We start from the raw sequence: 26006 nt of genomic DNA on the forward strand, positions 1-26006 counted from the left end.
GTGAATATTTCTTATGCTATTTATGCATTTAGATGACTCCAAAATGACGGGTATCTATAATTGCCTGCTGTTTTTATGAGCGCAGTACTCAGATTATTGCAAAGTGTGCTTTCCACGTAAAGTTATTTTGAAATCTGTCAATGCGGTTGCATAAAGGAGTAGCCCATCTATAATTCTATAATTCTATACTTCTATATAATTCTATAATTCTATAATTCTTAAAATAATTGTTATGTATTTTGTCAACGTTTATCATGAGGTATATTTTTGTAAATTCACCGGAATTTTTGGGTGGAAAATACATTTTCTGAACATCAAGCGCCAATGTAAAATGCTGTTTTTGGATATAAATATGAACTTGATGGAACAAAACAATGCATGTATTGTCTAACATAATGTCCTAGGAGTGTCATCTGATGAAGATTGTCAAAGGTTAGTGCATAATTTTAGCTGGTTTTGTGCTTTTGGACGGCTACCGTTGCTATGAAAATGCTAAGAAAATAGCTGTGTTGTTCTTTTGCTGTGGTGGTATCCTAACATAATCTAATGTTTTTCTTTCGCTGTAAAGCCTTTTTGAAATCGGACAACGTGGTTAGATTAACGAGAGTCTTATCTTTAAAACGGTGTAAAATAGTTGATTGTTTGAGAAATTGAAATGATTCGATTTTTTGCCGTTTTTGAATTTCGCGCCATGCTATCTTGTCAAGCAATCCCGGTAACGGGATGAGAACGGGAAGGAGTCCCGTAGAGGTTATTAAAGAGTAGAATTTCAGCTGTAGTATGAATATGGGATACCTGGGGCTGGACGCGGCAGACCTTTCTGGCGTTGCCTCTGGATCCGACTCCTCTTTGAAAGCTCCATGATCATGGCAGCCAGCTGGGAGGGCTCCGAGGAGATGGAGGCATCTGCGATGGCCGAGGCAATGGTGCTGATAGACAACACGAGGTTAGACTGGTCTGTGCCGCTGCTGGGGCTGGGGTCCAGGCTGCCGGGGGAGGCTGAGGGAAGGGTCTGGCTGGGGAGAGCAGGGCCTCAGGGAGAGGGGAGGCTGAGGGAAGGGTCTGGCTGGGGGAGAGCAGGGCCTCAGGGAGGGGGGAGACTGATTCACAAGGCTCTGGCTCTTCATCTCCTGTCGGTGACACCCTGTCTGGAGCTGCCTCCACAGTCTTGTCCAAGTCCTCTACAAAAACAACACATTGGAAGTATCAACCACCACGTGTGATACTCTGATGACTGATTTGGGTTTAAAATGAGGAATAAATATGATGACTGTGATCAAGTATGAAAAATGATGCCAAACCAAGTCAAGATGTACTGGCCGCCTCACAGTGGGAATCAGGAATAAGTGTCTTGCTGGGCGGCCTCACAGTGGGATTCAGGAATAAGTGTCTTACTGGCTGGCCTCACAGTGGGAACCAGGAATAAGTGTCTTACTGACTGGCCTCACAGTGGGAACCAGGAATAAGTGTCTTGCTGGCTGGGCTCACAGTGGGAACCAGGAATAAGTGTCTTGCTGGCTGGGCTCACAGTGGGAACCAGGAATAAGTGTCTTGCTGGCTGGGCTCACAGTGGGAACCAGGAATAAGTGTCTTGCTGGCTGGGCTCACAGTGGGAACCAGGAATAAGTGTCTTGCTGGCTGGGCTGTCCGGCCTCACAGTGGGAACCAGGAATAAGTGTCTTACTGGCTGGGCTCACAGTGGGATTCAGGAATAAGTGTCTTACTGGCTGGCCTCACAGTGGGAATCAGGAATAAGTGTCTTACTGGCTGGGCTCACAGTGGGAACCAGGAATAAGTGTCGCGGACGTCCAGACGGTACCTACCTGTGTTCATGGTGCGGTCGTGGTCGGTGTCGCTGCGGACCGAGCTGTCCTGAGACAGGAAGTCTGATGGTTGAATCAGAGGAAATGGTTCCCTCTTCTCTGGAGAGGTGATGACGTAACCAAACGACGGCTGGAGAGGAAAGACACAACAACGAACTGGTCAAGTCAGATGGCTGATGGGAAGGGAAAATAAAAACCACAGGCTTAAACCCTCAGCGGTAGTCTGAAACACGGCGTCCCTACTGTCCCTTCGACACCGCGGGCAGGTTTCCCGGACCGAGATGAAGGCTCCTATTCCTGAACTAAAAGCACACCCGACCCTACGAGACTACGTGAATAGTGAAAAGAGTAGAACGACGTGCTGCAGAGCGACGTCGACAAGACATGGAACGAGCCCCCATACCCGTTTGACTGTATCGTCCTCCCTGTCGTCCCCTAGACAGCCCAGGGCCTCAGAGCGCTGCTGGAAGAAGGTCCCCAGAGACAGACGGAGATAACTCTGGTTCCCTCTGTCCAGGTCCTGGGACACCTGGCTGGCCCTCATCAGGATGTGGCTGCTGGCCGGGAGTCTCCAGGACGTGTCGGATAGGAGACCTGGACTGGTGGAGTCCGACGTCATCACCTCCTCCTGCATGAACCGGTTCTCCTTCTCAAACACCTTCTGGTCCTCTATGATCTTCTCTATGGCGTTACCTGGAACACAATAAAAACAGGACGACTCCAGCAACACTGCTGATCTGTCTATGGCGTTACCTGGACATTCTGACGAGGCACAGCGATCATTAGGGACAGCGCCATTCTGATGAGGCACAGCGATCATTAGGGACAGCGCCATTCTGACGAGGCACAGCGATCATTTGGGACAGCGCCATTCTGACGAGGCACAGCGACATTCTGACGAGGCACAGCGCCATTCTGACGAGGCACAGCGATCATTCGGGACAGCGCCATTCTGACGAGGCACAGCGATCATTAGGGACAGCGCCATTCTGACGAGGCACAGCGATCATTCGGGACAGCGACATTCTGACGAGGCACAGCGATCATTTGGCACAGCGACATTCTGACGAGGCACAGTGACATTCTGACGAGGCACAGCGATCATTCGGCACAGCGCCATTCTGACGAGGCACAGCGATCATTAGGGACAGCGACATTCTGACGAGGCACAGCGATCATTAGGGACAGCGCCATTCTGACGAGGCACAGCGATCATTTGGGACAGCGCCATTCTGATGAGGCACAGCGACATTCTGACGAGGCACAGCGACATTCTGACGAGGCACAGCGATCATTCGGCACAGCACCATTCTGACGAGGCACAGCGATCATTAGGGACAGCGCCATTCTGACGAGGCACAGCGATCATTCGGGACAGCGACATTCTGACGAGGCACAGCGATCATTAGGGACAGCGACATTCTGACGAGGCACAGCGATCATTTGGGACAGCACCATTCTGACGAGGCACAGCGACATTGACGAGGCACAGTAACATTCTGACGAGGCACAGCGATCATTAGGGACAGCACCAATCTGACGAGGCACATCGATCATTCGGGACAGCGACATTCTGACGAGGCACAGCGATCATTTGGCACAGCGACATTCTGACGAGGCACAGTGACATTCTGACGAGGCACAGCGATCATTCGGCACAGCGCCATTCTGACGAGGCACAGCGATCATTAGGGACAGCGACATTCTGACGAGGCACAGCGATCATTAGGGACAGCGCCATTCTGACGAGGCACAGCGATCATTTGGGACAGCGCCATTCTGATGAGGCACAGCGACATTCTGACGAGGCACAGCGACATTCTGACGAGGCACAGCGATCATTCGGCACAGCACCATTCTGACGAGGCACAGCGATCATTTTCAGATGTAACTGTTGACAGGCATAGATAGGTGTGTGACGGCCAATAGAGCACGGTTTGGACCGCTGTTCGTTCAATCAGCATTCAGGATCCAGACAAACTGTTTTATAGTGGATCTTTCGTACCGACGCTACAGTGGGGAACACCTAGTTATCACAACCAAAAGGAACAAAACACAAATCCCTATTTCCAAGTACAGCTTAAAAATAACAGTTTGACAATAACCCCTGTACTTACTGCCTGGAACGAAGTCCTCAGCCTGGAACTGGTCTGCTGCCTCCGGAAGCTGCTTCCCATCCACCTCCTTCTCAAAGGACGAGTAGTAAGCCAGATCAGTCACCCACTTCCCCTCCTCGTTCTGGTAGACCACACTGGGAGAGGCTGGGACACACACACACACACACACACACACACACACACACACACACACACACACACACACACACACACACACACACACACACACACACACACACACACACACACCTGATGGAGACCTTGTTCTATACACCAGGGTACCGGTGAGGATTTACTACAGCTGGACAACTTGACGGATTGGTCCAAAATCAAGTCACAAAAAAACATTCATTTTCTGTCCATGAATTTATAGCAGTGTAAGTTGTTACATCATATATTAAGCTTTAATCAGTTAAATTAGATATTAAAATACGAACCCTGTTAGGATCCTGGATCTAGTTGATTAGATATTAAACATGAACCGTGTAAGGATCCTGGATCTAGTTGATTAGATATTAAACATGAACCCTGTTAGGATCCTGGATCTAGTTGATTAGATATTAAACATGAACCCTGTAAGGATCCTGGATCCAGTTGATTAGATATTAAACATGAACCCTGTAAGGATCCTGGATCTAGTTGATTAGATATTAAACATGAACCCTGTTAGGATCCTGGATCTAGTTGATTAGATATTAAACATGAACCCTGTTAGGATCCTGGATCTAGTTGATTAGATATTAAACATGAACCCTGTTAGGATCCTGGATCTAGTTGATTAGATATTAAACATGAACCCTGTAAGGATCCTGGATCTAGTTGTTATATCAGATATTAAACATGAACCCTGTAAGGATCCTGGATCTAGTTGATTAGATATTAAACATGAACCCTGTAAGGATCCTGGATCTAGTTGTTATATCAGATATTAAACATGAACCCTGTTAGGATCCTGGATCTAGTTGATTAGATATTAAACATGAACCCTGTTAGGATCCTGGATCTAGTTGATTAGATATTAAACATGAACCCTGTTAGGATCCTGGATCTAGTTGATTAGATATTAAACATGAACCCTGTTAGGATCCTGGATCTAGTTGTTATATCAGATATTAAACATGAACCCTGTAAGGATCCTGGATCTAGTTGATTAGATATTAAACATGAACCCTGTAAGGATCCTGGATCTAGTTGATTAGATAAACATGAACCCTGTTAGGATCCTGGATCTAGTTGATTAGATAAACATGAACCCTGTTAGGATCCTGGATCTAGTTGATTAGATATTAAACATGAACCCTGTTAGGATCCTGGATCTAGTTGTTATATCAGATATTAAACATGAACCCTGTAAGGATCCTGGATCTAGTTGATTAGATATTAAAACATGAACCCTGTAAGGATCCTGGATCTAGTTGTTATATCAGATATTAAACATGAACCCTGTTAGGATCCTGGATCTAGTTGATTAGATAAACATGAACCCTGTTAGGATCCTGGATCTAGTTGTTATATCAGATATTAAACATGAACCCTGTTAGGATCCTGGATCTAGTTGTTATATCAGATATTAAACATGAACCCTGTTAGGATCCTGGATCTAGTTGATTAGATAAACATGAACCCTGTAAGGATCCTGGATCTAGTTGATTAGATAAACATGAACCCTGTAAGGATCCTGGATCTAGTTGATTAGATAAACATGAACCCTGTAAGGATCCTGGATCTATTTGTTATATCAGATATTAAACATGAACCCTGTAAGGATCCTGGATCTAGTTGTTATATCAGATATTATACATGAACCCTGTAAGGATCCTGGATCTAGTTGATTAGATAAATATGAACCCTGTAAGGATCCTGGATCTAGTTGATTAGATAAACATGAACCCTGTAAGGATCCTGGATCTAGTTGATTAGATATTAAACATGAACCCTGTTAGGATCCTGGATCTAGTTGTTATATCAGATATTAAACATGAACCCTGTAAGGATCCTGGATCTAGTTGATTAGATATTATACATGAACCGTGTAAGGATCCTGGATCTAGTTGATTAGATATTAAACATGAACCCTGTTAGGATCCTGGATCTAGTTGATTAGATATTAAACATGAACCCTGTTAGGATCCTGGATCTAGTTGTTATATCAGATATTAAATACGAACCCTGTTAGGATCCTGGATCTAGTTGATTAGATATTAAACATGAACCCTGTTAGGATCCTGGATCTAGTTGATTAGATATTAAAACATGAACCCTGTTAGGATCCTGGATCTAGTTGTTATATCAGATATTAAACATGAACCCTGTTAGGATCCTGGATCTAGTTGTTATATCAGATATTAAACATGAACCCTGTAAGGATCCTGGATCTAGTTGATTAGATATTAAACATGAACCCTGTTAGGATCCTGGATCTAGTTGATTAGATATTAAACATGAACCCTGTTAGGATCCTGGATCTAGTTGTTATATCAGATATTATACATGAACCCTGTAAGGATCCTGGATCTAGTTGATTAGATAAACATGAACCCTGTAAGGATCCTGGATCTAGTTGATTAGATAAACATGAACCCTGTAAGGATCCTGGATCTAGTTGATTAGATATTAAACATGAACCCTGTTAGGATCCTGGATCTAGTTGTTATATCAGATATTAAACATGAACCCTGTTAGGATCCTGGATCTAGTTGATTAGATATTAAACATGAACCCTGTAAGGATCCTGGATCTAGTTGTTATATCAGATATTAAACATGAACCCTGTAAGGATCCTGGATCTAGTTGATTAGATCAGATATTAAACATGAACCCTGTAAGGATCCTGGATCTAGTTGTTATATCAGATATTATACATGAACCCTGTAAGGATCCTGGATCTAGTTGATTAGATAAACATGAACCCTGTAAGGATCCTGGATCTAGTTGATTAGATATTAAACATGAACCCTGTTAGGATCCTGGATCTAGTTGTTATATCAGATATTAAACATGAACCCTGTAAGGATCCTGGATCTAGTTGTTATATCAGATAAACATGAACCCTGTAAGGATCCTGGATCTAGTTGATTAGATATTAAAACATGAAGCCTGTTAGGATCCTGGATCTAGTTGATTAGATATTAAACATGAACCCTGTAAGGATCCTGGATCTAGTTGTTATATCAGATATTAAACATGAACCCTGTAAGGATCCTGGATCTAGTTGTTATATCAGATATTAAACATGAACCCTGTAAGGATCCTGGATCTAGTTGATTAGATATTAAACATGAACCGTGTAAGGATCCTGGATCTAGTTGTTATATCAGATATTAAACATGAACCCTGTAAGGATCCTGGATCTAGTTGATTAGATATTAAACATGAACCCTGTTAGGATCCTGGATCTAGTTGTTATATCAGATATTAAACATGAACCCTGTAAGGATCCTGGATCTAGTTGATTAGATATTAAAACATGAACCCTGTAAGGATCCTGGATCTAGTTGATTAGATATTAAACATGAACTGTGTAAGGATCCTGGATCCAGTTGATTAGATATTAAACATGAACCCTGTAAGGATCCTGGATCCAGTTGATTAGATATTAAACATGAACCCTGTAAGGATCCTGGATCTAGTTGTTACATCAGATATTAAACATGAACCCTGTAAGGATCCTGGATCCAGTTGATTAGATATTAAACATGAACCCTGTAAGGATCCTGGATCTAGTTGATTAGATATTAAACATGAACCGTGTTAGCTAAGAACAAATTCTTATTTACAACGACGTCCTACCGGGGAACAGTGGGTTAACTGCCTTGTTCAGTGGCAGAACGACAGATTTTTACCTGGTCAGATCAGGATTCGATCCAGCAACCTTTCGGTTACAGGCCCAACGTCTCCAACCACCAGGCTACCCGCCCGCCCGCCCCAACCAACCACCAGGCTACCCGCCCGCCGCCCCAACCAACCACCAGGCTACCCGCCCGCCCGCCCCAACCAACCACCAGGCTACCCGCCCGCCCGCCCCCAACCAACCACCAGGCTTACCCGCCCGCCCCAACCAACCACCAGGCTTACCCGCCCGCCCCAACCAACCACCAGGCTTACCCGCCCGCCCCAACCAACCACCAGGCTTACCCGCCCGCCCCAACCAACCACCAGAGCTTACCCGCCCGCCCCAACCACCAGGCTACCCGCCCGCCCCAACCACCAGGCTACCCGCCCCGCCCCAACCACCAGGCTACCCGCCTCCAACCACCAGGCTACCCGCCTCCAACCACCAGGCTACCCGCCTCCAACCACCAGGCTACCCGCCTCCAACCACCAGGCTACCCGCCTCCAACCACCAGGCTACCCGCCTCCAACCACCAGGCTACCCGCCCCAACCACCAGGCTACCCGCCCCCCAACCACCAGGCTACCCGCCTCCAACCACCAGGCTACCCGCCTCCAACCACCAGGCTACCCGCCTCCAACCACCAGGCTACCCGCCTCCAACCACCAGGCTACCCGCCTCCAACCACCAGGCTACCCGCCTCCAACCACCAGGCTACCCGCCTCCAACCACCAGGCTACCCGCCACTACATAGGGAGCTGTTTGTACCAGGACACTACATAGGGAGCCGTTTGTACCAGGACACTACATAGGGAGCCGTTTGTACTAGGACACTACATAGGGAGCCGTTTGGGACTTACCCGGTTGGAAGTCCAGGTTATCAGGACAGTGGTTCCAGTCGCTGTCAGAGTGAGAGTCCTCCTCCGGGTGGAAGCTCTGAGAGAGGTACTTAGCCTCCAGAGAGGTGGAGAGAAGATCCTTCTCACCCCGACTCGTGTCTGACAGGCCAGGAGGACCAGGAGGTGCAGAGGAGTCCCCACATGGACCTCCTCTTGGCCCCAGGGCAGCAGGCCTCCCCCTCCCCTCCTCCTCCTCCTCATCATCACTATGCGAAAGAAGCACCTGGTATAGAAGGGCAGCAACTTACTAACACCGTAGAATTGTTTTTACCTTCATTTAAAACTAGGAGATGTTGGGATTCTTCAAAACTGTTTAACTCCAAGGGCAGCATGTCATCCTAAATGATTGGTTGTGTAAGTGTACCTGAGAGAGGTGGAAGCTGTTCTGTGTGGTCTGGAGGTGAGAGGTCATGTCCTGGGGTCTCCAGTGTCCAGCACCAGTCCTCAGGTATATAGAATCCAAGACATCTGGACCCTCCTCTGCCAACCCAGACTCTGTACTGTCCATGGCATCCTGCACACACACACACACACACACACACACACACACACACACACACACACACACACACACACACACACACACACACACACACACACACACACACACACACACACACACACACACACACACACACACACACACACACACACAGGGAGATTATACAAGCGTCTGTGTTGTATGTGAACAGTATCACTGCAGGTGACCGTATTACGTCCGGTAAATAGCACAGAACATAAGGTAGTGGGCGGCCAGGAGTTTTTCCCCTGACAGCGTGACCTGACCCGGAGGAACTCCTGGCCTCTAGGTACAACTCCTGCCACGTACAAAGTCTCAGTCCACACAAACGGTGTTGTAACGGAAAAATGTCCGACAGAAAACTCACCAGCGCTTCCTGTCTGTCTAAGGTCATACTCCAATTGACAGGGGACGTCCTCTGGGGCCCAGAGTTGGTCTCTCCAGTCCCCACCGGCCCCACACGGTCCCCCATCAGGCTGCCCCGGCTCAGCCCCAGTAGAGAGCGAGGGTCTTGGGTATTCTCTCCCGGCACGCTGCCCCCCAGGATCCCAAGCCCCCGCAGAACATCGTAGGTAGTCTGGGCCGAGGAGGAGGAGGTGGAGAAGGGTAGAGCGGACACTCCACCGTTCCCTCCCTCCTCACTCCCACTGCTCCCGTCGCCTCCTCCTCCTGGTGAAGAACAGATGACCGGTTACCCCCGGTTACCACCGGTTACCAACATCCACTCAGAGGTTAGCGAGTTCATATCAGGAAATCAGTCAATTTAAATAAATTCCTTTAGGCCCTAATCTAGGGATTTCACTAGGATATGAATATGTTGGTCAGAAAACCTTAAAATAAATAAAAGGTAGGGGGCGTGGATCAGAAAACCAGTCAGTATCTGGTGTGACCACCTCATGCAGCGAGACACATCTCCTTCACATAGAGTTGGTCCGGCTGCTGATTGGTCCGGCTGCTGATTGGTCCGGCTGCTGATTGGTCCGGCTGTTGGTCGTGGCCTGTGGAATGTTGTCCCACTCCTCCTTCACTGGCTGAGCAAAGTTGGTGGATATTTTGGCGGGAACTGGAACACGCTGTCGTACACGTCGATCCAGAGCATTCCAAACATGCTCAATGGGTGACATGTCTGGTGAGTATGCAGGCCATGGAAGAACTGGGACATTTTCAGCTTCCAGGAATTGTGTTCAGATCCTTGTGACATGGGGGGCCGTGCATTATCATGCTGAAGTGTGGGGTGATGGTGGTGGATGAACGGCACGACAACGGGGCCTCAGGATCTCATCACTGTATTTCTGTGCATTCAAATTGCCATCGATAAAACGCCATAGTGTTCGTTGTCCGTAGCTTACGCCTGGTCCATACCATAACCCCACCTCCACCATGGGGCCCGTACCATAACCCCACCATGGGGCCCGTACCATAACCCCACCATGGGGCCCGTACCATAACCCCACCATGGGGCCCGTACCATAACCCCACCATGGGGCCCGTACCATAACCCCCACCATGGGGCCCGTACCATAACCCCACCATGGGGCCCGTACCATAACCCCACCATGGGGCCCGTACCATAACCCCACCATGGGGCCCGTACCATAACCCCACCATGGGAAGCTCTGTTCACAATGTTGACATCAGCAAACCCGCTCACCCACACAACACCATACACGTGGTCTGCGGTTATGAGGCAAGTTGGACACACCGCCAAATTCTCTAAAATGACGTTGGAGGCGGCATATGATAGAGAAATGAACATTCAATTATCCGGCAACAGCTCGTGGAGATTTCTGCAGACAGCATGCCAATTGCAAACTTCCTCAAAATTTGAGACATCTGTGGCATTGTGTTGTGTGAGAAAAATTCACATTTTAGAGTGACCTTGTATTGTCCCCAGCACAAGGTGCACCTGTGTAACGATCATGATGTTTAATCAGCTTGTTGATATGCCACACCTGTCAGGTGGATGGATTATCTTGGCAAAGGAGAAATACTCACTAACAGGGATGTTAACAAATTTGTGCACAAAACTGGAGAGAAATATGCTTTTTTGTGAAAAATTGAACATTTCTGGGATCTTTTATTTCAGCTCATGAAACACGAGACCAACACTTCCTATTTTTTGTTCGGTGTTTGTTACCTGTTACAGTGTTGATGACTTGGCCCTCTGCAGAGTATCTGTGTTCTAACCCAGTCAGAGAAGGGTTACGACCAGAGTCTTCGTCGGAGCTGCCTCCCTCCAGCCCAGGTCTGAAGCTGGGACGGTTGCTCTCGCCCACCTAAACCCAGACAGACATAACCCATGACCTCTGGTCAGACAGGCTAAAACAGGGCTGTGTTCAGTAGGACTATTTAGGACAAAAACATTTAGAAACCAAAACGCTATATCAACTTATCAAATACTGATTGTTTGAGACTGACCTCCCTTATCTCACCTCATTTGCTCACATCACACATCTAGCCTACCTGGTTAAATAAAGGACTTGTTCTCAACTAGCCTAACCTGGTTAAATAAAGGACTTGTTCTCAACTAGCCTAACCTGGTTAAATAAAGGACTTGTTCTCAACTGGCCTACCTGGTTAAATAAAGGACTTGTTCTCAACTGGCCTAACCTGGTTAAATAAAGGACTTGTTCTCAACTAGCCTACCTGGTTAAATAAAGGACTTGTTCTCAACTAGCCTAACCTGGTTAATTAAAGGACTTGTTCTCAACTAGCCTACCTGGTTAAATAAAGGACTTGTTCTCAACTGGCCTACCTGGTTAAATAAAGGTGAAATTATATTTTTTTAAATGGTACATTCTGTTTTGCAACTGTTGTTCAGCTTTGTGTTTTCTACTGAAAACCAACCAAGGTCAAACAGAAGCAGTGAGATGGAGAGACAGACAGACGGGGGGACAGAGACGTGATCATACCAGCTGAAGCAGTGAGATGGAGAGACAGACAGACGGGGGACAGAGACGTGATCATACCAGCTGAAGCAGTGAGATGGAGAGACAGACAGACGGGGGACAGAGACGTGATCATACCAGCTGAAGCAGTGAGATGGAGAGACAGACAGACGGGGGACAGAGACGTGATCATACCAGCTGAAGCAGTGAGATGGAGAGACAGACAGACGGGGGGACAGAGACGTGATCATACCAGCTGAAGCAGTGAGATGGAGAGACAGACAGACGGGGGGACAGAGACGTGATCATACCAGCTGAAGCAGTGAGATGGAGAGACAGACAGACGGGGGACAGAGACGTGATCATACCAGCTGTCGGGAGGTGCTGGACAGCAGCAGTCTGTGTCTGGTAGAAGTGTGTCTCCTAGCCGTTCTCCAGTTCGTCCTCAGTGTCCTCCTCGTCACTACCAGGACACGAGTCCATCCCTGTAGCAGCAAGCCGCACGTCAGGCATCTGGAAACACTCATGACAGGACAAACAATCCAATCTTAGTGAAACCAGGCTGAAATAGAACACTAATATATACTGTTTAGTTTGTACAGGAAGATGAATAAAGGATACCAGTTGTGAACAAGATCCATTGGCTGACAAGTGTATGACTGAGCTGCTCTTAGTCTTCATAAATAAGTTTTCAATATACCAGTGTTTTCCGCTAGTACATAGGAATAGCCAACCAGGCCCCGCCGAGCCAGAGTCGTAGCCAACCAGGCCCCCGCCGAGCCAGAGTCGTAGCCAACCAGGCCCCCGCCGAGCCAGAGTCGTAGCCAACCAGGCCCCCGCCGAGCCAGAGTCGTAGCCAACCAGGCCCCCGCCGAGCCAGAGTCGTAGCCAACCAGGCCCTCCCCCGAGCCAGAGTCGCAGCCAACCAGGCCCCGCCGAGCCAGAGTCGTAGCCAACCAGGCCCTCCCCGAGCCAGAGTCGTAGCCAACCAGGCCCCGCCGAGCCAGAGTCGTAGCCAACCAGGCCCCGCCGAGCCAGAGTCGTAGCCAACCAGGCCCCGGCGAGCCAGAGTCGTAGCCAACCAGGCCCCGGCGAGCCAGAGTCGTAGCCAACCAGGCCCTCCCCCCGAGCCAGAGTCGTAGCCAACCAGGCCCTCCCCCCGAGCCAGAGTCGTAGCCAACCAGGCCCAACCGAGCCAGAGGTGGTTGAAATTTGTGGAATCTGGTACATTCTACTGCCTTGATTTGATCCGAAATACACACTAAATTATTCAATACTTTATCGAGTTTACCTCCCAGATTGGAAACATTTGTGGTATTGTGTAGAAAGACATTACTTTACAATTTAAATTACTGAACATGAATTCAGTGTATTGTCAGTTGTTTTGGATATATGACCAGGACTAAGAACATTAAAAAACTTTAATATTTAATCAAATCTTCTTTGATATTGACCATAACCTATCGGGTGGGGGAAACCTGTGTTATGGCTTTTCAACCTCAGCTCTGAATCCACAATATGGCAATCTAATAGAACTCAGGGGTTTTCTTTAATGGAAGCTTCTCTAATTTCAAACAGTGTGGTGTACCACAGGGCAGCTCTCTAGGACCTCTACTCTTTTTACCAATGACCTGCCACAGCCCACCTAGTCAACACTGGCTGCTCGGCTGCCAATCACAGCTCACCTAGTCAACACTGGCTGCTCGGGCTGCCAATCACAGCCCACCGAGTCAACACTGGCTGCTCGGCTGCCAATCACAGCCCACCTAGTCAACACTGGCTGCTCGGCTGCCAATCACAGCCCACCTAGTCAACACTGGCTGCTCGGCTGCCAATCACAGCCCACCGAGTCAACACTGGCTGCCAATCACAGCCCACCGAGTCAACACTGGCTGCCAATCACAGCCCACCGAGTCAACACTGGCTGCCAATCACAGCCCACCTAGTCAACACTGGCTGCCAATCACAGCCCACCTAGTCAACACTGGCTGCCAATCACAGCCCACCTAGTCAACACTGGCTGCCAATCACAGCCCACCTAGTCAACACTGGCTGCCAATCACAGCCCACCTAGTCAACACTGGCTGCCAATCACAGCCCACCTAGTCAACACTGGCTGCCAATCACAGCCCACCTAGTCAACACTGGCTGCCAATCACAGCCCACCTAGTCAACACTGGCTGCTCGGCTGCCAATCACAGCCCACCGAGTCAACACTGGCTGCTCGGCTGCCAATCACAGCCCACCGAGTCAACACTGGCTGCTCGGCTGCCAATCACAGCCCACCTAGTCAACACTGGCTGCCAATCACAGCCCACAGAGTCAACACTGGCTGCTCGGCTGCCAATCACAGCCCACCTGATCATAGAGTCATGGAGGAGCGGTATCCACCTGATCATAGAGTCATGGAGGAGCGGTATCCACCTGATCATAGAGTCATGGAGGAGCGGTATCCACCTGATCATAGAGTCATGGAGGAGCGGTATCCACCTGATCATAGTAATAGAGTCGTGGAGGAGCGGTATCCACCTGATCATAGAGTCGTGGAGGAGCGGTATCCACCTGATCATAGAGTCATGGAGGAGCGGTATCCACCTGATCATAGTAATAGAGTCATGGAGGAGCGGTATCCACCTGATCATAGAGTCGTGGAGGAGCGGTATCCACCTGATCATAGAGTCGTGGAGGAGCGGTATCCACCTGATCATAGAGTCATGGAGGAGCGGTATCCACCTGATCATAGTAATAGAGTCATGGAGGAGCGGTATCCACCTGATCATAGTAATAGAGTCGTGGAGGAGCGGTATCCACCTGATCATAGAGTCATGGAGGAGCGGTATCCACCTGATCATAGAGTCATGGAGGAGCGGTATCCACCTGATCATAGAGTCATGGAGGAGCGGTATCCACCTGATCATAGTAATAGAGTCGTGGAGGAGCGGTATCCACCTGATCATAGAGTCATGGAGGAGCGGTATCCACCTGATCATAGAGTCATGGAGGAGCGGTATCCACCTGATCATAGTAATAGAGTCATGGAGGAGCGGTATCCACCTGATCATAGTAATAGAGTCGTGGAGGAGCGGTATCCACCTGATCATAGTAATAGAGTCGTGGAGGAGCGGTATCCACCTGATCATAGTCATCCAGGAACTGGTATCGGTTCTGTGGTTCTGTGGAACTGGGCTGAGATGAATAGTCTTGGTTGGTTGGCTGGTCCTGAAAATCAATACAATATTATTATGAACGAAGAAACAAATCAAATCATTTATAAAGCCCTTCTTACATCAGCTGATATCTCAAAGTGCTCTACAGAAACCCAGCCTAAAACCCCCCCAAACAGCAAGCAATGCAGGTGTAGAAGCACAAACAGACAGATATAACAATGACATGTGTTGAGAGGGGAAGACAGCAGAGGAGAGAGAGAGGAGACGGGGAGAAAGCAGGGGAGAGAGAGAGGGAGACGGGGAGAAAGCAGGGGAGAGAGAGAGGAGAGAGGAGACGGGGAGACAGCAGGGGAGAGAGAGAGGGGAGAGGAGACGGGGAGACAGCAGAGGAGAGAGAGAGGAGAAAGCAGAGGAGAGAGAGAGGAGACGGGGAGAAAGCAGGGGAGAGAGAGAGGGGAGAGGAGACGGGGAGACAGCAGGGGAGAGAGAGAGGAGACGGGGAGACAGCAGAGGAGAGAGAGAGGGGAGACGGGGAGACAGCAGAGGAGAGAGAGAGGGAGACGGGGAGACAGCAGGGGAGAGGGAGAGGGAGAGGAGACGGGGAGAAAGCAGGGGAGAGAGAGAGAGGAGACGGGGAGAAAGCAGGGGAGAGAGAGAGGGGAGAGGAGACGGGGAGACAGCAGGGGAGAGAGAAAGGAGATGGGGAGAAAGCAGGGGAGAGAGAGAGAGAGGAGACGGGGAGAAAGCAGGGAGAGAGAGAGGAGACGGGGAGACAGCAGAGGAGAGAGAGAGGGGAGACGGGGAGACAGCAGGGGAGAGAGAGAGGGAGAGGAGACGGGGAGACAGCAGGGGAGAGAGAGAGGGGAAGACAGCAGAGGAGAGAGAGAGGAGAAAGCAGAGGAGAGAGAGAGGAGAAAGCAGAGGAGAGAGAGAGGAGACGGGGAGAAAGCAGGGGAGAGAGAGAGGGGAGACGGGGAGAAAGCAGGGGAGAGAGAGAGGGAGAGGAGACGGGGAGACAGCAGGGGAGAGAGAGAGGAGACGGGGAGACAGCAGAGGAGAGAGAGAGGGAGACGGGGAGACAGCAGAGGAGAGAGAGAGGAGAAAGCAGAGGAGAGAGAGAGGAGACGGGGAGAAAGCAGGGGAGAGAGAGGGGAGAGGAGACGGGGAGACAGCAGGGGAGAGAGAGAGGGGAGAGGAGACGGGGAGACAGCAGGGGAGAGAGAGAGAGGGGACGGGGAGAAAGCAGGGGAGAGAGAGAGGGGGACGGGGAGAAAGCAGGGGAGAGAGAGAGGGGACGGGGGAGAAAGCAGGGGAGAGAGTTGAGGGGACGGGGGAGAAAGCAGGGGAGAGAGAGAGAGGAGACGGGGAGACAGCAGGGGAGAGAGAGAGGAGACGGGGAGACAGCAGAGGAGAGAGAGAGGAGACGGGGAGACAGCAGAGGAGAGAGAGAGGGGAGACGGGGAGACAGCAGGGGAGAGGGAGAGGGGAGAGGAGACGGGAGACAGCAGGGGAGAGAGAGAGGAGACGGGGAGAAAGCAGGGGAGAGAGAGAGGGGGGACGGGGAGAAAGCAGGGGAGAGAGAGAGGGGGACGGGGAGAAAGCAGGGGAGAGAGAGAGGGAGACGGGGAGAAAGCAGGGAGAGAGAGAGGGGAGACAGCAGGGGAGAGAGAGGAGACGGGGAGAAAGCAGGGGAGAGAGTTGAGGGGACGGGGGAGAAAGCAGGGGAGAGAGAGAGAGGAGACGGGGAGAAAGCAGGGGAGAGAGAGAGGGAGAAGAGACGGGGAGACAGCAGGGGAGAGAGAGAGAGGAGACGGGGAGACAGCAGAGGAGAGAGAGAGGGAGACGGGGAGACAGCAGAGGAGAGAGAGAGGGGAGACGGGGAGACAGCAGAGGAGAGAGAGAGAGGAGACGGGGAGAAAGCAGGGGAGAGAGAGAGAGGGACGGGGGAGACAGCAGGGGAGAGAGATAGAGGAGACGGGGAGAAAGCAGGGGAGAGAGAGAGGAGACGGGGAGACAGCAGAGGAGAGAGAGAGGGGAGACGGGGAGACAGCAGAGAGAGAGAGAGAGAGGAGACGGGGAGAAAGCAGGGGAGAGAGAGAGGGAGAAAGCAGGGGAGAGAGAGAGGAGACGGGGAGAAAGCAGGGAGAGAGAGAGGGAGAAAGCAGGGGAGAGAGAGAGGGGAGAAGAGACGGGGGAGACAGCAGGGGAGAGAGAGAGGGAGACGGGGAGACAGCAGAGGAGAGAGAGAGGGGAGACGGGGAGACAGCAGAGGAGAGAGAGAGAGGAGACGGGGAGAAAGCAGGGGAGAGAGAGAGGAGACGGGGAGAAAGCAGGGGAGAGAGAGGGAGACGGGGAGAAAGCAGGGGAGAGAGAGAGGGACGGGGAGACAGCAGGGGAGAGAGAGAGGGGAGACGGGGAGAAAGCAGGGGAGAGAGAGAGAGGGGACGGGGAGACAGCAGGGGAGAGAGAGAGAGAGGAGACGGGGGACAGCAGGGGAGAGAGAGAGGGGAGACGGGGAGAAAGCAGGGAGAGAGAGAGAGGGGACGGGGAGACAGCAGGGAGAGAGAGAGGGGAGAGAGAGAGAGGAGACAGCAGGGGAGAGAGAGAGGGGAGAGGAGACAGCAGAGGAGAGAGAGAGGGAGACGGGGAGACAGCAGGGGAGAGAGAGAGGAGACGGGGAGACAGCAGAGGAGAGAGAGAGAGGGGACGGGGAGAAAGCAGGGGAGAGAGAGAGAGGAGACGGGGAGACAGCAGGGAGAGAGAGAGAGAGGGACGGGGAGACAGCAGGGGAGAGAGAGAGAGGAGACAGGGGAGAGAGAGAGAGAGGGACGGGGAGAAAGCAGGGAGAGAGAGAGGGGACGGGGAGAAAGCAGGGGAGAGAGAGAGAGGAGACGGGGAGACAGCAGGGGAGAGAGAGAGAGGGGACGGGGAGACAGCAGGGGAGAGAGATAGAGGAGACGGGGAGAAAGCAGAGGAGAGAGAGAGGGGAGAGGGGAAGACAGCAGGAGAGAGAGAGAGAGGAGAAAGCAGGGGGGAGAGGTCATCTTACAGCAACAGGTATCTCCTGGCCCTCCACCCGTCCTCTCTGCATGGCAGGGCCAACCAGCTGGTTTAAGTACAGGTCCAGTTCTTCATCCTGCAGGTCGTTCACGTCGACGTCGTCATCTGGGGATCAAACAAACACAATACACAGCTTATAACCACCACCAGAGAGGAGAGGAGTTCAGACACAATACACAGCTTATAACCACCACCAGAGAGGAGAGGAGTTCAGACACAATACACAGCTTATAACCACCATCAGAGAGGAGAGGAGTTCAGACACAATACACAGCTTATAACCACCATCAGAGAGGAGAGGAGTTCAGACACAATACACAGCTTATAACCACCATCATCACAATACACAGCTTATAACCACCACCAGAGAGGAGAGGAGTTCAGACACAATACACAGCTTATAACCACCATCAGAGAGGAGAGGAGTTCAGACACAATACACAGCTTATAACCACCATCAGAGAGGAGAGGAGTTCAGACACAATACACAGCTTATAACCACCATCAGAGAGGAGAGGAGTTCAGACACAATACACAGCTTATAACCACCATCAGAGAGGAGAGGAGTTCAGACACAATACACAGCTTATAACCACCATCAGAGAGGAGAGGAGTTCAGACACAATACACAGCTTATAACCACCATCAGAGAGGAGAGGAGTTCAGACACAATACACAGCTTATAACCACCATCAGAGAGGAGAGGAGTTCAGACACAATACACAGCTTATAACCACCACCAGAGAGGAGAGGAGTTCAGACACAATACACAGCTTATAACCACCATCAGAGAGGAGAGGAGTTCAGACACAATACACAGCTTATAACCACCATCAGAGAGGAGAGGAGTTCAGACACAATACACAGCTTATAACCACCATCAGAGAGGAGAGGAGTTCAGACACAATACACAGCTTATAACCACCACCAGAGAGGAGAGGAGTTCAGACACAATACACAGCTTATAACCACCACCAGAGAGGAGAGGAGTTCAGACACAATACACAGCTTATAACCACCACCAGAGAGGAGAGGAGTTCAGACACAATACACAGCTTATAACCACCATCATCACAATACACAGCTTATAACCACCACCAGAGAGGAGAGGAGTTCAGACACAATACACAGCTTATAACCACCATCAGAGAGGAGAGGAGTTCAGACACAATACACAGCTTATAACCACCATCAGAGAGGAGAGGAGTTCAGACACAATACACAGCTTATAACCACCATCAGAGAGGAGAGGAGTTCAGACACAATACACAGCTTATAACCACCATCAGAGAGGAGAGGAGTTCAGACACAATACACAGCTTATAACCACCATCAGAGAGGAGAGGAGTTCAGACACAATACACAGCTTATAACCACCATCAGAGAGGAGAGGAGTTCAGACACAATACACAGCTTATAACCACCATCATCACAATACACAGCTTATAACCACCACCAGAGAGGAGAGGAGTTCAGACACAATACACAGCTTATAACCACCATCAGAGAGGAGAGGAGTTCAGACACAATACACAGCTTATAACCACCACCAGCTATATATATATATAGTTCAGAAAGTCTCACAGCCTCACCTGTGACATCACTGTTCATGCTGTCCACAGACATGAGCTTCTCATTGGCCAGGAAGCTGGAGACACTCCCACTGAAGCGGTCGCTGTCTGCGCCGTCACTGGCCAGAGTCTGATCGTCTACGGTGCCGGGGGGGAATCGGACCTGGATCACAGAGACAGAATTACAACCACCCATACTGGACCCTAAAGGACAGGGGGAGGCTACCACCCATACTGGACCCTAAAGGACAGGGGGGAGGCTACCACCCATACTGGACCCTAAAGGACAGGGGGGAGGCTACCACCCATACTGGACCCTAAAGGACAGGGGGGAGGCTACCACCCATACTGGACCCTAAAGGACAGGGGGGAGGCTACCACCCATACTGGACCCTAAAGGACAGGGGGAGGCTACCACCCATACTGGACCCTAAAGGACAGGGGGAGGCTACCACCCATACTGGACCCTAAAGGACAGGGGGGAGGCTACCACCCATACTGGACCCTAAAGGACAGGGGGAGGCTACCACCCATACTGGACCCTAAAGGACAGGGGGAGGCTACCACCCATACTGGACCCTAAAGGACAGGGGGAGGCTACCACCCATACTGGACCCTAAAGGACAGGGGGAGGCTACCACCCATACTGGACCCTAAAGGACAGGGGGAGGCTACCACCCATACTGGACCCTAAAGGACAGGGGGAGGCTACCACCCATACTGGACCCTAAAGGACAGGGGGAGGCTACCACCCATACTGGACCCTAAAGGACAGGGGGAGGCTACCACCCATACTGGACCCTAAAGGACAGGGGGGAGGCTACCACCCATACTGGACCCTAAAGGACAGGGGGGGGGCTACCACCCATACTGGACCCTAAAGGACAGGGGGAGGCTACCACCCATACTGGACCCTAAAGGACAGGGGGAGGCTACCACCCATACTGGACCCTAAAGGACAGGAGGGAGGCTACCACCCATACTGGACCCTAAAGGACAGGGGGGAGGCTACCACCCATACTGGACCCTAAAGGACAGGGGGAGGCTACCACCCATACTGGACCCTAAAGGACAGGGGGAGGCTACCACCCATACTGGACCCTAAAGGACAGGGGGAGGCTACCACCCATACTGGACCCTAAAGGACAGGGGGAGGCTACCACCCATACTGGACCCTAAAGGCCAGGGGGAGGCTACCACCCATACTGGACCCTAAAGGACAGGGGGAGGCTACCGCCCATACTGGACCCTAAAGGACAGGGGGAGGCTACCACCCATACTGGACCCTAAAGGACAGGGGGAGGCTACCACCCATACTGGACCCTAAAGGACAGGGGAGGCTACCACCCATACTGGACCCTAAAGGACAGGGGGAGGCTACCACCCATACTGGACCCTAAAGGACAGGGGGAGGCTACCACCCATACTGGACCCTAAAGGACAGGGGGAGGCTACCACCCATACTGGACCCTAAAGGACAGGGGGAGGCTACCACCCATACTGGACCCTAAAGGACAGGGGGAGGCTACCACCCATACTGGACCCTAAAGGACAGGGGAGGCTACCACCCATACTGGACCCTAAAGGACAGGGGGAGGCTACCACCCATACTGGACCCTAAAGGACAGGGGGAGGCTACCACCCATACTGGACCCTAAAGGACAGGGGGAGGCTACCACCCATACTGGACCCTAAAGGACAGGGGAGGCTACCACCCATACTGGACCCTAAAGGACAGGGGAGGCTACCACCCATACTGGACCCTAAAGGACAGGGGAGGCTACCACCCATACTGGACCCTAAAGGACAGGGGGAGGCTACCACCCATACTGGACCCTAAAGGACGGGAGGCTACCACCCATACTGGACCCTAAAGGACAGGGGAGGCTACCACCCATACTGGACCCTAAAGGACAGGGGGAGGCTACCACCCATACTGGACCCTAAAGGACAGGGGGAGGCTACCACCCATACTGGACCCTAAAGGACAGGGGGAGGCTACCACCCATACTGGACCCTAAAGGACGGGGAGGCTACCACCCATACTGGACCCTAAAGGACAGGGGAGGCTACCACCCATACTGGACCCTAAAGGACAGGGGAGGCTACCACCCATACTGGACCCTAAAGGACAGGGGGAGGCTACCACCCATACTGGACCCTAAAGGACAGGGGAGGCTACCACCCATACTGGACCCTAAAGGACAGGGGGAGGCTACCACCCATACTGGACCCTAAAGGACAGGGGGAGGCTACCACCCATACTGGACCCTAAAGGACAGGGGGAGGCTACCACCCATACTGGACCCTAAAGGACAGGGGAGGCTACCACCCATACTGGACCCTAAAGGACAGGGGGAGGCTACCACCCATACTGGACCCTAAAGGACAGGGGGAGGCTACCACCCATACTGGACCCTAAAGGACAGGGGGGAGGCTACCACCCATACTGGACCCTAAAGGACAGGGGGAGGCTACCACCCATACTGGACCCTAAAGGACAGGGGGAGGCTACCACCCATACTGGACCCTAAAGGACAGGGGGGAGGCTACCACCCATACTGGACCCTAAAGGACAGGGGGGAGGCTACCACCCATACTGGACCCTAAAGGACAGGGGGGAGGCTACCACCCATACTGGACCCTAAAGGACAGGGGGAGGCTACCACCCATACTGGACCCTAAAGGACAGGGGAGGCTACCACCCATACTGGACCCTAAAGGACAGGGGGAGGCTACCACCCATACTGGACCCTAAAGGACAGGGGGAGGCTACCACCCATACTGGACCCTAAAGGACAGGGGGGAGGCTACCACCCATACTGGACCCTAAAGGACAGGGGGAGGCTACCACCCATACTGGACCCTAAAGGACAGGGGGGAGGCTACCACCCATACTGGACCCTAAAGGACAGGGGGAGGCTACCACCCATACTGGACCCTAAAGGACAGGGGGAGGCTACCACCCATACTGGACCCTAAAGGACAGGGGGAGGCTACCACCCATACTGGACCCTAAAGGACAGGGGGAGGCTACCACCCATACTGGACCCTAAAGGACAGGGGGAGGCTACCACCCATACTGGACCCTAAAGGACAGGGGGAGGCTACCACCCATACTGGACCCTAAAGGACAGGGGGAGGCTACCACCCATACTGGACCCTAAAGGACAGGGGGAGGCTACCACCCATACTGGACCCTAAAGGACAGGGGAGGCTACCACCCATACTGGACCCTAAAGGACAGGGGAGGCTACCACCCATACTGGACCCTAAAGTGGACAGGGGGAGGCTACCACCCATACTGGACCCTAAAGGACAGGGGGAGGCTACCACCCATACTGGACCCTAAAGGACAGGGGGAGGCTACCACCCATACTGGACCCTAAAGGACAGGGGGGAGGCTACCACCCATACTGGACCCTAAAGGACAGGGGGAGGCTACCACCCATACTGGACCCTAAAGGACAGGGGGAGGCTACCACCCATACTGGACCCTAAAGGACAGGGGGAGGCTACCACCCATACTGGACCCTAAAGGACAGGGGGAGGCTACCACCCATACTGGACCCTAAAGGACAGGGGGAGGCTACCACCCATACTGGACCCTAAAGGACAGGGGGGAGGCTACCACCCATACTGGACCCTAAAGGACAGGGGGAGGCTACCACCCATACTGGACCCTAAAGGACAGGGGGGAGGCTACCACCCATACTGGACCCTAAAGGACAGGGGGAGGCTACCACCCATACTGGACCCTAAAGGACAGGGGGAGGCTACCACCCATACTGGACCCTAAAGGACAGGGGGAGGCTACCACCCATACTGGACCCTAAAGGACAGGGGGAGGCTACCACCCATACTGGACCCTAAAGGACAGGGGGAGGCTACCACCCATACTGGACCCTAAAGGACAGGGGGAGGCTACCACCCATACTGGACCCTAAAGGACAGGGGGGAGGCTACCACCCATACTGGACCCTAAAGGACAGGGGGAGGCTACCACCCATACTGGACCCTAAAGGACAGGGGGGAGGCTACCACCCATACTGGACCCTAAAGGACAGGGGGGAGGCTACCACCCATACTGGACCCTAAAGGACAGGGGGAGGCTACCACCCATACTGGACCCTAAAGGACAGGGGGGAGGCTACCACCCATACTGGACCCTAAAGGACAGGGGGGAGGCTACCACCCATACTGGACCCTAAAGGACAGGGGGGAGGCTACCACCCATACTGGACCCTAAAGGACAGGGGGGAGGCTACCACCCATACTGGACCCTAAAGGACAGGGGGAGGCTACCACCCATACTGGACCCTAAAGGACAGGGGGAGGCTACCACCCATACTGGACCCTAAAGGACAGGGGGAGGCTACCACCCATACTGGACCCTAAAGGACAGGGGGAGGCTACCACCCATACTGGACCCTAAAGGACAGGGGGAGGCTACCACCCATACTGGACCCTAAAGGACAGGGGGAGGCTACCACCCATACTGGACCCTAAAGGACAGGGGGAGGCTACCACCCATACTGGACCCTAAAGGACAGGGGAGGCTACCACCCATACTGGACCCTAAAGGACAGGGGAGGCTACCACCCATACTGGACCCTAAAGGACAGGGGGGAGGCTACCACCCATACTGGACCCTAAAGGACAGGGGGGAGGCTACCACCCATACTGGACCCTAAAGGACAGGGGAGGCTACCACCCATACTGGACCCTAAAGGACAGGGGGAGGCTACCACCCATACTGGACCCTAAAGGACAGGGGGAGGCTACCACCCATACTGGACCCTAAAGGACAGGGGGAGGCTACCACCCATACTGGACCCTAAAGGACAGGGGGAGGCTACCACCCATACTGGACCCTAAAGGACAGGGGAGGCTACCACCCATACTGGACCCTAAAGGACAGGGGGAGGCTACCACCCATACTGGACCCTAAAGGACAGGGGGGAGGCTACCACCCATACTGGACCCTAAAGGACAGGGGGAGGCTACCACCCATACTGGACCCTAAAGGACAGGGGGAGGCTACCACCCATACTGGACCCTAAAGGACAGGGGGAGGCTACCACCCATACTGGACCCTAAAGGACAGGGGGAGGCTACCACCCATACTGGACCCTAAAGGACAGGGGGAGGCTACCACCCATACTGGACCCTAAAGGACAGGGGGAGGCTACCACCCATACTGGACCCTAAAGGACAGGGGGAGGCTACCACCCATACTGGACCCTAAAGGACAGGGGGAGGCTACCACCCATACTGGACCCTAAAGGACAGGGGGAGGCTACCACCCATACTGGACCCTAAAGGACAGGGGAGGCTACCACCCATACTGGACCCTAAAGGACAGGGGGAGGCTACCACCCATACTGGACCCTAAAGGACAGGGGGAGGCTACCACCCATACTGGACCCTAAAGGACAGGGGGAGGCTACCACCCATACTGGACCCTAAAGGACAGGGGGAGGCTACCACCCATACTGGACCCTAAAGGACAGGGGGAGGCTACCACCCATACTGGACCCTAAAGGACAGGGGGAGGCTACCACCCATACTGGACCCTAAAGGACAGGGGGAGGCTACCACCCATACTGGACCCTAAAGGACAGGGGGAGGCTACCACCCATACTGGACCCTAAAGGACAGGGGGGAGGCTACCACCCATACTGGACCCTAAAGGACAGGGGGAGGCTACCACCCATACTGGACCCTAAAGGACAGGGGGAGGCTACCACCCATACTGGACCCTAAAGGACAGGGGGAGGCTACCACCCATACTGGACCCTAAAGGACAGGGGGAGGCTACCACCCATACTGGACCCTAAAGGACAGGGGAGGCTACCACCCATACTGGACCCTAAAGGACAGGGGGAGGCTACCACCCATACTGGACCCTAAAGGACAGGGGGAGGCTACCACCCATACTGGACCCTAAAGGACAGGGGGAGGCTACCACCCATACTGGACCCTAAAGGACAGGGGGAGGCTACCACCCATACTGGACCCTAAAGGACAGGGGGAGGCTACCACCCATACTGGACCCTAAAGGACAGGGGGAGGCTACCACCCATACTGGACCCTAAAGGACAGGGGGAGGCTACCACCCATACTGGAC

At 52.2% G+C, this 26006-nt stretch overlaps 2 protein-coding genes across 5 annotated transcripts in view; both read right to left on the reverse strand.

The window, feature by feature from the left end:
- Positions 1-801: 801 nt before the first annotated feature.
- Positions 802-12503, reverse strand: LOC123738876 (uncharacterized). The gene is made up of 9 exons (XM_045713550.1): positions 12447-12503; positions 11328-11466; positions 9558-9859; positions 9035-9184; positions 8632-8893; positions 3941-4084; positions 2227-2516; positions 1824-1953; positions 802-1181 (listed from the first exon to the last, which is right to left on the reverse strand). The coding sequence occupies exons 3-9, from the start codon at positions 9660-9662 to the stop codon at positions 865-867; spliced, it is 1398 nt and encodes a 465-aa protein (XP_045569506.1). The 5' UTR covers positions 9663-9859; positions 11328-11466; positions 12447-12503; the 3' UTR covers positions 802-864.
- LOC123738877 (centrosomal protein of 192 kDa-like) overlaps positions 12463-26006 on the reverse strand; it is a 31691-nt gene continuing 18147 nt past the window's right edge. For all 4 annotated transcript variants that reach the window (XM_045713551.1, XM_045713554.1, XM_045713552.1 and 1 more), the window contains exons 6-9: positions 19898-20039; positions 18295-18410; positions 15211-15297; positions 12463-12600 (exon numbers count right to left, since the gene is read on the reverse strand). In XM_045713551.1, the coding sequence (XP_045569507.1) occupies positions 12502-12600; positions 15211-15297; positions 18295-18410; positions 19898-20039 (444 nt within the window). In that variant the 3' untranslated portion in view covers positions 12463-12501. The remainder of the gene's footprint in view (positions 12601-15210; positions 15298-18294; positions 18411-19897; positions 20040-26006) is intronic.

Source organism: Salmo salar, unplaced genomic scaffold, assembly GCF_905237065.1.
Source record: "Salmo salar unplaced genomic scaffold, Ssal_v3.1, whole genome shotgun sequence".
In the NCBI taxonomy this organism is placed as follows: Eukaryota; Metazoa; Chordata; class Actinopteri; order Salmoniformes; family Salmonidae; genus Salmo; species Salmo salar.